This window comes from Parasteatoda tepidariorum, chromosome 5 (assembly GCF_982258835.1).
Source record: "Parasteatoda tepidariorum strain Cologne lab strain chromosome 5, Ptep-v5.0, whole genome shotgun sequence".
Lineage (NCBI taxonomy): Eukaryota > Metazoa > Arthropoda > Arachnida > Araneae > Theridiidae > Parasteatoda > Parasteatoda tepidariorum.
In genome coordinates, this window is record NC_141759.1 from 102041975 (window position 1) to 102057285 (window position 15311).

The 15311-nt window shown below is 29.2% G+C and overlaps 1 protein-coding gene across 1 annotated transcript in view; it reads left to right on the forward strand.

Annotated features, from left to right (window-relative positions):
- The window catches only part of LOC107448197 (glutamyl aminopeptidase), a 40906-nt gene extending 29291 nt beyond the window's left edge, over positions 1-11615 (forward strand). The window contains exons 14-18 of the mRNA XM_016063312.4: positions 2364-2468; positions 3514-3681; positions 6747-6887; positions 8919-9000; positions 9641-11615. Coding sequence (XP_015918798.2) covers positions 2364-2468; positions 3514-3681; positions 6747-6887; positions 8919-9000; positions 9641-9784 — 640 coding nt within the window. The 3' untranslated portion in view covers positions 9785-11615. The remainder of the gene's footprint in view (positions 1-2363; positions 2469-3513; positions 3682-6746; positions 6888-8918; positions 9001-9640) is intronic.
- Positions 11616-15311: the final 3696 nt, after the last annotated feature.

Sequence of the window (15311 nt, forward strand, 5' to 3'; positions counted from 1 at the left end):
AACATGTTGATTTACATAAATTTCTAAATTAGACAAAGCAAAACAAACAAATAACCAAAGGGGAAAAATTGCAGTGAGCCATTTGAATGTATGTTACCTGTAATTATATTTTCTTGCTATTATTCTCAACAATGCTTTGAATAGCGAGTTGAAGTTACTGCTTTCTATGATGCAATTTTAAATTTCTAATCACGGCCAAATCTAATGGCTGAAGCGCACTTGTGCAATTTGCAGGAAAAAAGAGAGCTTTTACATTTTCCAAAATAATTAGTATCGATGGGTGCGCTGGACATTGGTCGATGAATAGCAAAATTTTTCGTTTTTTCCTCTTCATAACATTGTCTAGTTTTTTCAGTCATCTAGTAAAAATTACGGTCGTCATCCTAGCATTCTTGTTGACACCCTTTTCTGTATCATTCATGTTGGCAAATTCCGCCCTTTTTTAAAATACACAAGAAAAAATAAAAAAATTAATAAAGAACAAAATCTAAAAATCGACGTATAACCGATTCTGTGCGTCGTATAAACGATGTATTTTTACATTAAAATGAATAGGAATGATTTGGGACCACAATAAAACGTCGTATAAATGTAAACGTCGTATAAGTGATCGTCGTATAAACGATGCTCCACTGTATATATATATATATATATATATATATATATATATATATATATATATATATATATATATATATATATATATATATATATGTATGTTAATTTTCATTTCAACAAAAATCATAATTTTGCTTATGTGTATACACCAAAAAAAAATTCATAATAGTCTAGATTCAGCTGCAGGACTGCTAATTCAACTGTCAAACATGAAACCTATTTTAAGATTATTAATGGTAAAATAATAATTAAAAAAAATTTTCCTCTTATATCTTTTCAAAATAAAATATTCTTTTTTTGGTTAATATGTTCAGAATTGTCTTTATATACAGAATTGTCTTTATATATTGTCTTTATATTAAGCCAGGGATATTACGAAAAAAAGGTCGATAATTTAAGGTACCTTAGCCAAAAAAAATTGAGAACCGAAAGTATCTATAACTGATAGTATCTTTAAAGTATCTATAACAGACTCAGAACCAAAATCAGCTTGTTTCATTACGAAAGACTTGATGTTTTTAAACCTGTGTGTTGTAAGGGAAAATATAAAATGCTCTTAATTATTTTTTATTTATTTATTATTATTTATTTATTTTTTGCTAAGATCAGAGAATTTTGATATAATTTTTTTTCATATAGTGAAACCTGTTTGTTCAAAAAATGTTTTTTTTAATTTTTTTTGATTACATAAAAACTTAACCTTTAAAGAACTTTAATTATTTCTAAAAACACCAAAATAGTCCAAAATATTCTTAATTCAAAAAATTCTGTAAAATTGATGAAAATAAATTTGATTAGTTTTAAAATCAAAGTTGAAAGCTGCATAGATTTTTAGTTACATATTTTTTAATTTATTTTGTTAATTTTTTTACAATACATTTCTTAAAACTTTTATTAATATTATATGTATTGATGAATTTTTAAGATGAAAATTACTATTAATCCTTTTTAAATTTTAGATTTTTTCACTAGGTATGTTAACTTTCATATATTTGACTATATTAAAAGCTATATGATATGTATGATTATTTATACATCATTTTGGTGTATAAATAAACTGGAACAACTTTGCCTAGTGGAACTATTTTTTGACATCTTGACAAGTTTTTGGACCATACAGTAGAAGTGATGACTTCTTAAATCAGCTCAATAGTTTTGTTCTAATTTTTGTTATTATTTTACTGTCTACAGTTTTGTTCTACTTAATAGTACTGTTCAATTGTCTACTCTATAGTATTCAACTATAGACTTTATAGTTTTGTTCTACTGTCTAACTATATTTTAACTATACTATATACTACACTATATTTTTGTTCTAGTCTGTAGTACTGTGATACTGTTTATAGCTTCACTGTTCATTTCATAGTTTTGTTTTTACAGTTCTTTTTACAGTTTTGTTCTACTGTCTACTCTATAGGTTTATTCTTCCTTGTAGTATTATGTTGTTGTCTATAGTTGTGTTCTACTTAACAAAATTGTTCTACAGTCTACTCTTTATTTTTGTTCTACATCTACAGTTTTGTTCTTTTTTATAGTTCTGTTTTATTTTTTAAAATTGTGTTCTATCGTATGCTGTATAGGTTTGTTCAGAAATTTGTCCCCTTGTCAAAAATCCCCTTTCAAAAACTTGGCAAAGTTGTCCCAGTTTTTGTTAGTTTTGGAATAAGTTTATAAAGTAACTTGTGTGAATTTTTTCAACTCTCATTATTTTTTAAGTGTTATTATTTAAAGCATTATACTTTTAGGAAGCTGCGTTCAGCGGTACTTCGTGCTTTAATGAGATTTGGTGATGAAGACACTATAAACAAGGCAAAACAGATTTTCCAAAACTGGCTGAAACTTCAAGTGAAGTAATTTAATTTTTTATATTGATCAATTGACACTTCATTAATCTTATTTAGCTTTTGTTTCCTGCTGTCAGTTTTTGTAGCTCAAAAAATTTTGGTTTGTGAATTCTTTTTGGTGAAATAATCAACAAAGGGAATCATTGCATTGGTTGTGATTGTGATATATCTGGTTTTTTCTTTATTTTTTTAAAAAAAAAGCTCAAATTTTTAATTAAAATGAAAAGACTATTTTAAAAAGTTTATTTTGATTTATCAACATTAAGTGGTTATTTTCAAGTTTTAAGCATATTTAACCTGTTTGTAAACAAGTTTATTTTGTCTTTCAGAAAAAACATTCTTAGTAGAAAAGTGCATAAAACCGAATCAATTCTTGTCAAAATGAATTTAATTGAAGTGTTTAATTGAATTCTTATATTGATTTATTAAATATATTTTCATTGGGTGTTTGTAAGAGTGCTTTATTTTCCATTTTCGAAAATGATATTTTTTCTTCGCCATGTCAATTTTCTCCACATATTATGCAAAAGCGTATTTTTTACATTGTTCTATTCAACGTTTTCACAATTCATTCAACCACAACCTGTTTCATCTTACCGTCGGTCCATAGCATATGAAAGAGTCAATCAATTTACAGATTTGATGAAATATTCACGAGTCCGCATGTGAGCTGGGTTCGATTAGAGTATTGCACTCTTGTGTGCTGCTCTTTGCAAGATATTCTAAATTTCAAGCTTCATTTTACACCCTCTGATATTGAACCGAAAAATCTCTTTCAACAGTTCCTTGTCGCAAATTACTAGTTATTTTATCATGATCATGTAAAGTCTTTGAAAATTTTGCATTTTGTTAATGTATATGGTGCTTAAAAATATATTTTGAGTGCGTAAGTACTTAAAGGTGCATATTTTTTGTTGAAAGTTTTAGCTATGCACCCTGATAAAGCAACTTGTTCAATGTACAATGCATGAAGCAAAGTGTAGGCTCAATGTTCATAAAATATTTGATGCAGAGAAGTGAATTTGTAATAGTAGAATGTTCCTCATTTTAGAGTGGCCCCTAACCTGAGGAGTGTTGTGTACAGCACAGGAGTGAAATTTGGTGGTAAAGAGGAGTGGCAGTTCTGCTGGAAGAAGTACCAGGAAACTCACATACCATCTGAAAAGAGATTGTTGCTCACAGCTCTAGGATACACACAGGATATGTGGCAGCTATCTCAGTAAGTTTTTATTTTATTTTAATGACCACCTTCATTCAAGTTTCATAGCTGCCAACTCTACTGGATTTTCCAGTTTATTCAACTCTTCTTTTAGTAACTTTTCTTCTTAAATTTTCTTTTTACAATTTAATATGTAATTCTATGTGTACATACGATGTCTGGTGTCTGGGTGGTAGCTCTCTCGTGTGACAGATCCTTGGTTCGATTCTCGGGCTGGGCAAGGTTCACTCAACCTCTCATCCCTTCAATGGGTCAATGAAATTAGTACTAAGAATTCTTGGGAACTAAACACCGGGGGTTCTGCGCCCAGCTAACCACCCAACCGGAACACCCCAGATCCTAAAAGTCAAGTAAACTGAGATGGGTACTCTCTCTATGGGCTGTCTCATCACTGAGTTTAGTTTAATATGTATACATACTTTTTTATTTATTTTATAACCAACATTGAACAGTAAACTCATTTTTGGGTTTATGACTTTCAACATGCAACTCCATAGCTATTCATTTATGAACCAACCTAGAAGACATTGGAACTCCTGGATTTAGCATTAGGCAAAACTAGGTATTATGAGGACTTTAATGATAGGACATTTGTGTTTAAAGCTACATGTAGTAGCAATGGGATTCTAACTCATGATCTATTTATCACTGAGGATATTTTATGTCTGCTTTTGCTGTCAATGTAAGCCAGGATTAAAATTTGATTTGATGAGCCATCACGGAGATTCGAACCTTCGACGTGTCATTTGGGGGAGATGTTCAATTCCTTAAGCTACTGATGTCTTGTACACATACTTAGAATTTTGTTGCATGCATAGTTTGTTCCTTATACGCAAATTTTTCATTTTGGCTTACTCAATGCTCACACTCATAGCTTTTTCTTACTTAATCCCTCGTTTCTTCCCTTTCATAAATAAAATAGTGTAATGACAGTGATGCCAACTTTCTACACTTTGTTGAAAAATTTCTTTTATTGGTAGGAAAGTTTATGTTTTAATGTATGATACCTTGTTAAGTAAATTTGACATACATGATAAAAGTTACTTTTTACAATATTGTTGATGACTTTATAAGATAAGTGGCTTTATATGGACATTTGAATATATGAATGATTCAAATGCTTATATAAAGCCACTTTGTTCTATTTCTTTCATAGTGAAACTTAAAATATTGGCAAAATAACCCACAGTTCCGAAAACCGTTTTTGAGTGTCTTACTTACTTATCCTTTGGGCACTTAAGGCCTCTAGAATATCCTTCCAACGCCTCCTGTCTCCAGCAATAGATCTTGCTTCCTCCCAGCCAGATATTCTACATTCTTTTAATTCGCCAAAAAACATGCGCTAAATGTTAAGTCTGGGTCTTCCTCTTGTTCTTTTACCATCAGGGGCCCATGTAAGCGCAACAGATGTAATTTTTTCTTTGGGCATTCTAAGGATATGTCCGAACTAGCCCCATCTTCGTTTTTTAATTTCATCTTCTATTGTTTTTATTTTAGCTTTCTTTAATAGACTTTGACTTGATACTTTGTAAGGCCAGAAAATTTTAAAAATAAATCTTAAACATTTGTTTTGAAAGGTTTCTAATTTTTATGTTTCGATCTTAGTCTGTTTCCAGGTTTCTGCGCCATATAATAGTACTGCTCTAACAATAGCGAGAAGGAAAGCTTTGTCAGTAACTGTTATACAATTTAAGAAATTAAAAAAAGAAAATTCTTTGTTCTGCATGTAAATAGCATTTTTCTTTTTTACACATAAATTTTGTGTTTTGCCCTTAATTCATATATTTTATGATAACTAATTAAATGTAAAAAAAAAACATTGCAAACATACAGTTTGCAATGTTTTGCATTGAAAATGCAATGTTCATATGCATATGTTCAAAATGTGAGTTGCAAATGCAATGTTTGCAGTGCAATGTATGGGCTACTAATTTTTAATTTAAACCACTGGCAGTTCTGCACAAAGAAAATCTTACATTTCTTATCTTCTCAAATGGTTTTGCATAAGAGAAACACATTCCATTTTCTACTCACAGGCTTTTCTGTTTGTGGAAAAGACTTTAGACTTTTGCCTTCCAATGAGATGAACCAGGTTTGAATCCCAGCAATGGCTGGCCAATACAAATTCCGCATCTGACTTGCGTCAACTACAGTGCTGATGTAAAATATCTCCAGTGGCAGGCGGATCATGGGTTAGAGTCCCACAGCCGTTAGGCTAATCATGGGAAGTTTTCACGGTTTCCACTCCATGTATTGAAGATGCGGGTTAGTTCCATCAAAAAGTCCTCCACGGTGGCAAAATTTCTCCCAATACATGATCCAGGAGTTCCTTTGTCTTCTAGATTGGGTTCAAAATTATAAGGGTATGGATTTGAACTTTAGTAGTCGTAAACCCTAAAATTTGGGTCAACTGTTTAATGATAGTTATGAAATGAAATAAAACGAAATACTACAGCTTTCTGACTGGAGGGTTGGGGAATTTACCTGGATCAAAGTTGTATTAAGTGGCTGGGTGGCACAGTTGGTTTGTCGTCGGCCTTCTGAGCCCAAGTCTGCGGGTTCGATCCCCGGCCCAGACACCGGATTTTCCGGATGCAGAAAATCCTCAGAGGCCATGTGGTATGATTATGCGGCATGTAAAAGATCCCTGGAGTGCCTTATTGGCTCTTGGCATTTCCGGCAAAATTAAATTCCTAGTGCACTTTAGCATCCAAATAGAGTCTCGGTGCTGCCATCTAGTGTGGCAGAAACTAGACGTCCAAATTAACATGACCAACGGTATCTCACCCATTGTGGTGGTCCTGAAAGAGTGGATACCACCTCTGGAGAACGCACTAGGTCTGCTCATCGGCAAGACCGATTGTGCAGCTCATTGGAAATAAATTTAAAAAAAGTTGTATTAAATAAAGCGTAAACATTTTGAACTAATAAAAATGAAAATGTGAAAACTACCAGTGAACTAAAGTTACTTGAATTAATCCTTAGATAAAAATAAATTTTATTTAAAATGTTCATTTTTTAGTTAAAATATTTTTCATTTCACTCACTTTCTCCTTTCCCACTAGATACTTGAATTATTCTATGGACAAGGATAAAGTTCGACCACAGGACACAGCCCTAGTCATCAGTATTGCTGCTCGCAATCCTATTGGCCGCCTTATCACATGGAGATTTGTGCGCATGAACTGGTCTTATTTTGTGGAAATGTATGTATTTTTAAAGTGGATATATGCTTGAAATTGAAAATGTCAGACATGTTTTTTTGTGTGTTAAATTGAGACTAAACATACCATAAACGGTCAAGTGACTGTTTAAGAGCTTTTGCATCGAAAATGCGCTTATCATTTAATCGGTTTTGCAATTTTGTTTAATTATAATGAAGTTTTTTTAGTTTATATCCTTCCTAACATCCATATTTCATGCATTCAATCAAGCAGCATAAATTCCGGTCATTTGACCGGCTATGGTAGAAATAGGTATATATTAAGTGTTCGTATGTTTAGTGTTAAAACTCAACTGTTTAGTTGAAGTAAAGTGTTCCCCATGAAATCTTGGATTGAAGAACAGAGAATAGAAAGTATTATTTTTCTGATTTATAAATTAAACTCACTTATGTACGCAAATCAAAATTTTCCCAGCATTTAGAAAATATTGAATCGTAATTTTCATTGTAATTGCCACAGAAGAATAAAGGATTAATAAATATATTAAATAGTTATTAGTTAAAAATAATTTTTTGGAAATTAAGATATGTAATGGCTTATCTGTGTGCCAACATTATTAATAGATTTATCAGTAAGAAATAAAATAAAATTGAAATGAAACACATATTTTAAAGATTTTTAAGTCTGTGCTATATTTTTATTTAAGCATTATGAGATATTTTTCACAATTTAAATTAAGATTTATTATCTTCTGTTCAGCTAAGATGATTCTGATAAAATTTAAGTTATTTATCAATCTATTAAGTTATAAGTTATTCTCTGTATTAAGTTATTTATCAATCTCTCTTCAAAGGATCATTATGGAAAATAATAATTTTTAAATGCTTTGTTTAATAAAATTCAAATAATTTAGGTAAAAACATGAGTTAATAAGTTTTATTATTTTTTTCATTGTTCAAAAATTTAAAAGAAAAAATGAAAAAATATAAATACTTATAGAAGATCTCTATAGCTATTCTTTTGTAACTTTTCAGTTAAAAGTTAACAAATTAATTACTCCAAATACAACATTATAGACACAATACAGATTTCTTTGACTACCATTCCCTTATCAACACAGGATCAACACAACTATTTTTTAGGTCAAATTTCAATATTTTTAAATTTTTCTTTAATGGTTTTTCATGGTGCATAGCTTTTTTAAAAGCCCTTAAAGGTTCATTTTTCATTTGGGTTTTTTTAAAAAGTGCTTTATTTTCCACTGTTTTTTGCTTTAGTCTATACTGCACAAAGTGTACCCTATCTTCCTTTTTATGTAACATGTGTTTTAGGTTATATGGGCTGAAGGTAGTTATTAGAGCTCCCTCATTTTTACGAATTTACAGATGGTGTATTGTCTGTATATTTTGATTTTTCCTACAGGAGTAAAAATTAAAAAAATTATGTCAGTCAGTAAGAGGCATTAAAGAATATTACTAGTTCATGCACTAATCTATTCATATGCCCTATTAATTTTTTTTAAGTTTAAGGAAGTTGATAAAGTGAATTTTAATTTAAAAAAATTATAATATAGAAAATGTGTGATGTTTTTAATTGTAATGAAACAAGCTATTTTGTGACAAAAATAAGGAAAACAAATGCAGATTAAAACATGAAACTAATGATCAGTATAACTTAGTTCAGGAGACCGCACATAATTTGTTTCTTTGTGGTCCGAGACCAACAGACTAATGTTCACATTTGTTTAATTTATTAATATACTTTGGAATATGTATGCACTAACCTTAAAATTTGTAATATGTATATTTGATTTTATAAAAGCATGAGTAGGCAGTAGATTTTAGTAGCATTTTTGCTATCTATTGTTCTACTGTATAATCTACTGTATTTTAAACAGTTACAAAATTATTTGTTGGTTATTTTGTTATTATTTAATCATTTATTATTGTAACATTTTTTTGAACAAATAAATAATTTTTATATGGACATATAAACTTTTCATTTTTTATTTAGTTTAGTAAGAACAAATTTTTTTTACTTTATTTTAATATTATTATTATTGTTTTTTTAAAGGTTTGGTCCAGGATCATTTTCAATGGATATGATCTTATCCGAATCCATTTCTCACTTCAGTTCGAGGTTTGATTATGACGAAGTAAGTCAATGCTGCCAATTTAAAGAATTAATTTTCGTGAAATTTTACTCTCATCAAGGAAAAGCAAGGATGTTGTTTGATACTCAGAATTATTTTTAATTTTCTCCTTTAACTATTACTAACGAAGGAAAGGAAATTTTTTTGCTTGCATAATATACTTAAAGTTTTCTTATAATTATATCAACATAAATCTGCTGCATGATATTTTTTTCATACTGGAGGATTGCACATCCGAGGGGAAGCGTCATAACTTATTTTAAATACCCACTGGTTTATTTGACATGTTACAGCACATAAGAAGAATAACTACCATAATAAAAATTTTTGTACTTTAAACAAATTTCATACAGGCATGAAAACTCCTTTAATTCTTTTGCAGTTTTCAAGGCTTTGAAAATGTTTAACTTCCTCCAATAATCCTTGAAAATTATTCTCGAAATTTTAACTAATAAATTATAAATGATCAATCAGAACATTATCTTGATCAAACAGGTATTGCAAAAGTGGGAGAGGAAGCTTTGAAATCTAACAAAGAACCAAATTCATTGGAAATAGTTTTATTCTTTCCTTATAATAAAGCAAATTTTTTTTAAATCAAAATTGCTTAAAGGGAACCTCAACTGTTTCACTTTCTTTCCAGGTCAAAAGTTTTTTTCATGGCAGAGATGTGGGTACTGGTGCTCAGTCTTTACATCAAAGTCTTGAACGAGTAAGAGCGAACATCAAATGGCGGCAAAATACAGAAGCCTCTTTGATTCAGTGGTTGCAGCATAACAGCAATTGAGTTTTATAAGCTTTTTCTAATTCATTCTATTTTAGCTCTGAATCTTAGATGTTTGTGTTAAACAAAATGTTTTAGGCATGTGCTGCCAAGATTTCTGAAGTGCTCCGACTGAGCTCAAGGAAGGTATAAATTTCCTGCATTTTCATGTGGAAAATAAGGAGAACACTAAGGAGTAATTAATGGAATACTTTTTTTTATTTATTATTTAAATTATTTGTAGTTTATCAAAAAATGTTAGGTTATGAAATTTCTTTATAGTATTTAATTTTGAAAGAATCCCTATGATCTGTCTTGCAATGCAAATTAATCATACAATTCATATGTTGGATTATTGTTACACTTTACACAAAATTGAAATGGCACTGCAAATTAGGAAGAAAAAAATTTACCGCATTTAAGTATTCTTAATAAATTTTTAGATTTCAAAAACTTTGTTTTATGACTTTCGAATGCTAAACTTTTTTATTTTAACATTCTAATCAGTCTTTAACTTTAAAATGTACCTTCAAAACAAAGAAAAGCAGCTATTGGTAGCAAATTAATAAAAGTAATAGTTACTTTATTTTTATACTCTAATTGTGGAAAGTTTGGAATTAAAATAACACAACTCGAATCTTGTGAATGGTAAAATTTTTAAGCTACCCAGAAACTAAAATATCCTTAAATAGGGTAAAATTTTATCTTATTTATTTAGTACAAAAATTATTAACTTTTGTTGGACCAAAAGCCAGTTATAATTTCGAAGTGTTAATAAACAGTTAATAAAAGTGATAAGCATTATGGTTGTATGTCACCATATAAGTTTTCTATTGTTTGTTATTAATGTGTTGTTTTCCTCTACTACATTTATTTTCTTTTTCCTTGTATTTCCTGCTGTATATTGAGATATACTATGTTTTTGTTAATCCTTTTTATTGTGACACATCCTATATCACTTTAGGTTTTTATGTAATTTATTTATTTAAAAAAATATTAATCATATTAGATTTTTTTTAATTTTTCTTAATGATACATTAAGCATTTAATTTTTAAAGAACATAGCAAAATTTTAATCTACAACAAGTTACCTCACTGAAATCTTGAATTAATTGAAAAACATTTTTAAATGCAACAAATGACAAACCTGATTCATTTTTTTTAGTTTTCATAGTAATTACTATACCAAATTTCTTTTGAAATATATTTTCCCCAATAAGTGCAAGCATGCATGTGTACCATATGTATAATTTACTTCTCTGTACCTTGCATTGAATTCTCTTTTTGAGTGTTGTCATATCTGTTTACATATTGCTGTTTAAATGCTTTAGCTCCATGTTTTATTACATACCCAGAGCATGGAGCTTTTCACATATTATTGACACACTTCTTTATCACATACAATAAAAAACTATTACAGCGATTTCGAATAAATTTTTCTAAAATATTGTAAAAAGTATAAAGATGTGCGACTCTTTGTCTGCAATCTCTCAATGCAGTCAGAGGGAGATTCAGCTTGATAACATTTAACAAAATATGTAAATACAAATTCTTCATACATAAAAACTTGATGTTTAATTTTAAATTAAATTTGTTATAATGATTCTAAAAAATGTAATCCAGCATACTCTCGATATCTCGAAAACCTTGTTATGTCAAAAAAATATTTTATCTGCATCGAGGAAATACTAATTTCAAACTCCTTTAATTTTCTTTATTTCATTACTTGTTGTTTTCAGAAAATTATATAACAGAATTATAATATATTTTCAATGTACAAATTTTATAACAAAAAATTAAAAGATATATAATTTTATTAGATTTCATTAAATATATAGATATTATTTTTCTCAAATTCTTATGTGCGTTGTTTTTGCTTATAAATATATTTATGTATATACCAATATATTATGTGGTTTTATAAAGAGTATATGTGTGCCATTTTATTCATAAATAGTTGGAGAAAAGTAGATCGCGAGGAAAGAAATTTTAGGTGTTTTTATTTATTACTGCTGTTGGGTATATTTCTGTAAAAGGGAACACTACTATAAAATATCAATAGCAATCTTTGATAATAGGTTTTTATCATGTTAACTTCTTTACTCTAACTACTTAACTTAAAATTTTTTAAGTTATGTGAATAGGTTGTTGGTCACTAAATTGATTAGGATCAGATGAATTAGAAGCATTTGTTTTGAGAACTAGGATATTAGAATCTAGTATGAGAATTTAAGCTATGAGTTTGAATTTTCATTCTAAGAAAACACACAAAAATGCATTTATTCTAGGAATATTCTAGAAATTAGTCTAGAGCCAAAGAATTGGACATTTAGTGAGAATTCAAGTATTCATTCTGTGAACAGAAAATTTTATATTTATTTTGGAATTTGACCTGAATGCGAAAAAATTGGGCACTTATTGGGAATTTGAACTTTCGTTTTAAAATATTTTATTAAATTGAACTTTTATTTTGAAAACGGAAAAAATTGACATTTATTCTATAAGTTTAAACATTTGTTCTCTAAATTTTAGCATTTATTTTGTAAATTTGAACATTTATTCTAAAATTTGATCCTTTATTCTGAAGGCATAAGAATCGGATATTAATTCGAGAATATTCTAGGAATTTCAGAACAGAATTTTGTTTTGAGAACTGAAAATTCTGGAATTTGAGCCCTTTATCTGAGTGCAGAAGTATATGATAGTTAATCGGAGAAATTGAATATTCATTTTGAGAAATTTCTAGGAATTTGAATATTTATTCTGAGAACAACAAAGTTTGGCATTCATTTTAGATATTTCATCATATTCATCCTAGGAAGCAGAATCTTATGAACAATAACCACCTGAAGAATTTAATAATTATGAAAATAAACTGTTATTACATTCTGTACCTTTTATGTGAAGAACTTTTCAATATCAAATACAATTTTACTAGCCACTAGAAACAGACTACTCAACTGTAAGGCTCAGGTTCAAGTCATTGGTTCTAGAAAATGAGATTGTATTTCTCATCAGCAACTTGGGTTTTCCATAGCTCTATAATAAAATATTTAAAGTTTTTATTTTCAGGGTTGTCACATGCGACTATTTGCAGCTATTTTCGGCCTAAGGCGACTACAACAACTTTTTTTGGTTGAAAAGGCTAAAAATGCAACAATTTTCAGTAAAAAGAGACCATTGGGAGACTTTTATGTACTTCTAGAAATATGCTGTAATAAAGCATTTATAATAATAATTATAAATGCTTTATTTAGCATAAATTAGGTTGACAGCCTGCGGGAGCTTCTGAACACAATGAATTTTTTTTTTATTAAAAAATTAAAAATTTTGATTTGCAAATTTGAATCATCACTTTTCAATGCACTCAAGTTGCACTAATCCCATTGTATGTCTATTTTGTTTCTCGATCGCCTTTTCAACGGTTATTGCTGCGAAATTTTGCATGATTTGAAGATACTCAATTTTCAATACGATATTACGATGCGTGAATCTCAAATTTGAGTATTCACTTTTCACAATATATATATATATTTGCTAAATAAAGTATTGACAAAGAGGAAAGTTTTTAGAAAAAAGTATGTTTTATTTAATGAAAAATTATTTTTTTGATTAATTTGAGTAATTTAAATTCTCCCTGCTAATTTATTAATTTTTTTAATATCAAAATGTAGTACTAGAGCACTAACGTTTATATAAAAATTATCATATTGGGCACCAACTTGACTAAATGGATCACGGTATATGATAATTAAGTCATTTAATAAAGCTGTAGTCATATTATTGTAGAAATTTTGTTCTTATTTAGGCAACTATTTTCATAGTTTTCGGCAACTATTTTTGTGCTACTGAAAGCAACTATTTTGTTCATTTTTTTCTGTGGCAACCCAGTATTTTGATTCACTTAGAAAGTATTCTAAAATTCCAGCCTGTCAGGGTGACAATTTCTTTGTGTTGGAAAAAAATTGCAGCATTGCTTTAATCGATCCTGGAATCATACTTTCTGTAATCTTTTCTGATATATATGATAGAAGAGCTGAAGGGTTTGTCAAAGCTGTAGTCGGCTTAATTTAAATTTAAAAAGCTTTCGGAAAATAGGGAATTTAAATTTAAAAAAATTGCCTCCTGTGATAAGCTAACTTAGAAAAGCCACTTTTTTCCCGCTTCATGTACAGAAATGTGTATAAATAAGTTGATGTTTGTGATGATGTATTTTGTAAGGAATTTTTACCAAGAAAGAAAAAAGACTGACTTACTTCAAAATTTCTATTTTATGTTATATCTCGTTGTAATGCTTGTTGCTGTTTAACGTATTTAATTGCCTGAATGCATCATAAATTAATTTGTGATTTCATGTAATTGTCAGTTCAATTTAAATCGTTATTTTTTTATGTTTAACTTTGAATAAAGTTTATTGAATGAAATGAAAGAAGTCTATTTTTCTTTAAGAGTGGAACATAATAAAGTTCGTTTTTTCTTTCTAGCAAGGTTTGTGTAACATGAAATTTCACAACTTTTTCAGTACAATTTTGAAACTTAAATTAAGTTTATTGTTTTAAGTTATTTATATTCAGATATTTTTAAAAGAGGAATAAGTTTAATTGGAAATGTAAGGGTTAGTACTTGAATTAGTTTAAGAATACTGGTATTGACTGTTATTTTTTGAAAGATAAATAAGTTGTGGGGATAGTAGAAATCGGCTCTGTCGACCGTCGTCTATGAGAAGGTACCCCAACATAGAATCTAGTTAACATGTCTTATATTCTATTTAATATTAATATTTCTAATATTAATATTAAATTATTAATATTTTTGTAGTGGTAAACACACTGCAGTACTCCCCCGCAAGAAGTATATCTGTGATAGAATTTGATGAACGGATACCACTAGTTGCTGTTTTGTGAGAAGCCGGGAGAGCTGTGTTAAGATCACCGCAATATTTGAGTGCTGATCATGAGAGCTGTATTAAGTTCACGGTCGTGATCACTCTTGTGTTGCCTTAGCAGTCGAGTGTATACGTTGTGTGTGATCGTGACTGAGAAGCAACAGCACGAGGAGGTGGATAATGTCGCAGTTACAAGTAGCAAGTCAACATTTCAATGTGGGCCATCCATCAAAGTAGGCGTTACTATCAAGATAGGCGTGTTCACATCACATCTGGGTCACCAATGTGGGGATAATAGAAATCGGCAAGGTCAACCGTCATTTCTGAAAAGATATATCTACATAGAATCGAGTTAACATGTCGTACATACCAGTGAATTGGAATAGTATTTTTGTAGTGGTAGACACACTACAAAATAATTTGGTAAGGGTTAGTGCTTGAATGAATTTAAAAACACTGGCAATGAATATGGGTCAGTGTTTTACTCGGTAATTTGATGAAAATTAACAATGATTATTAAAATCGTAACAAGAATAAATAACACTTTTTAGCTTTGAATTAACTTATTCCACTTACAAAAATAACGGCTCATATACTATTTAGGGACTAAATATTATTTTGAAACTGCTTATTATTTTAGGGGTTTTATTTTTTGTATTACCCATT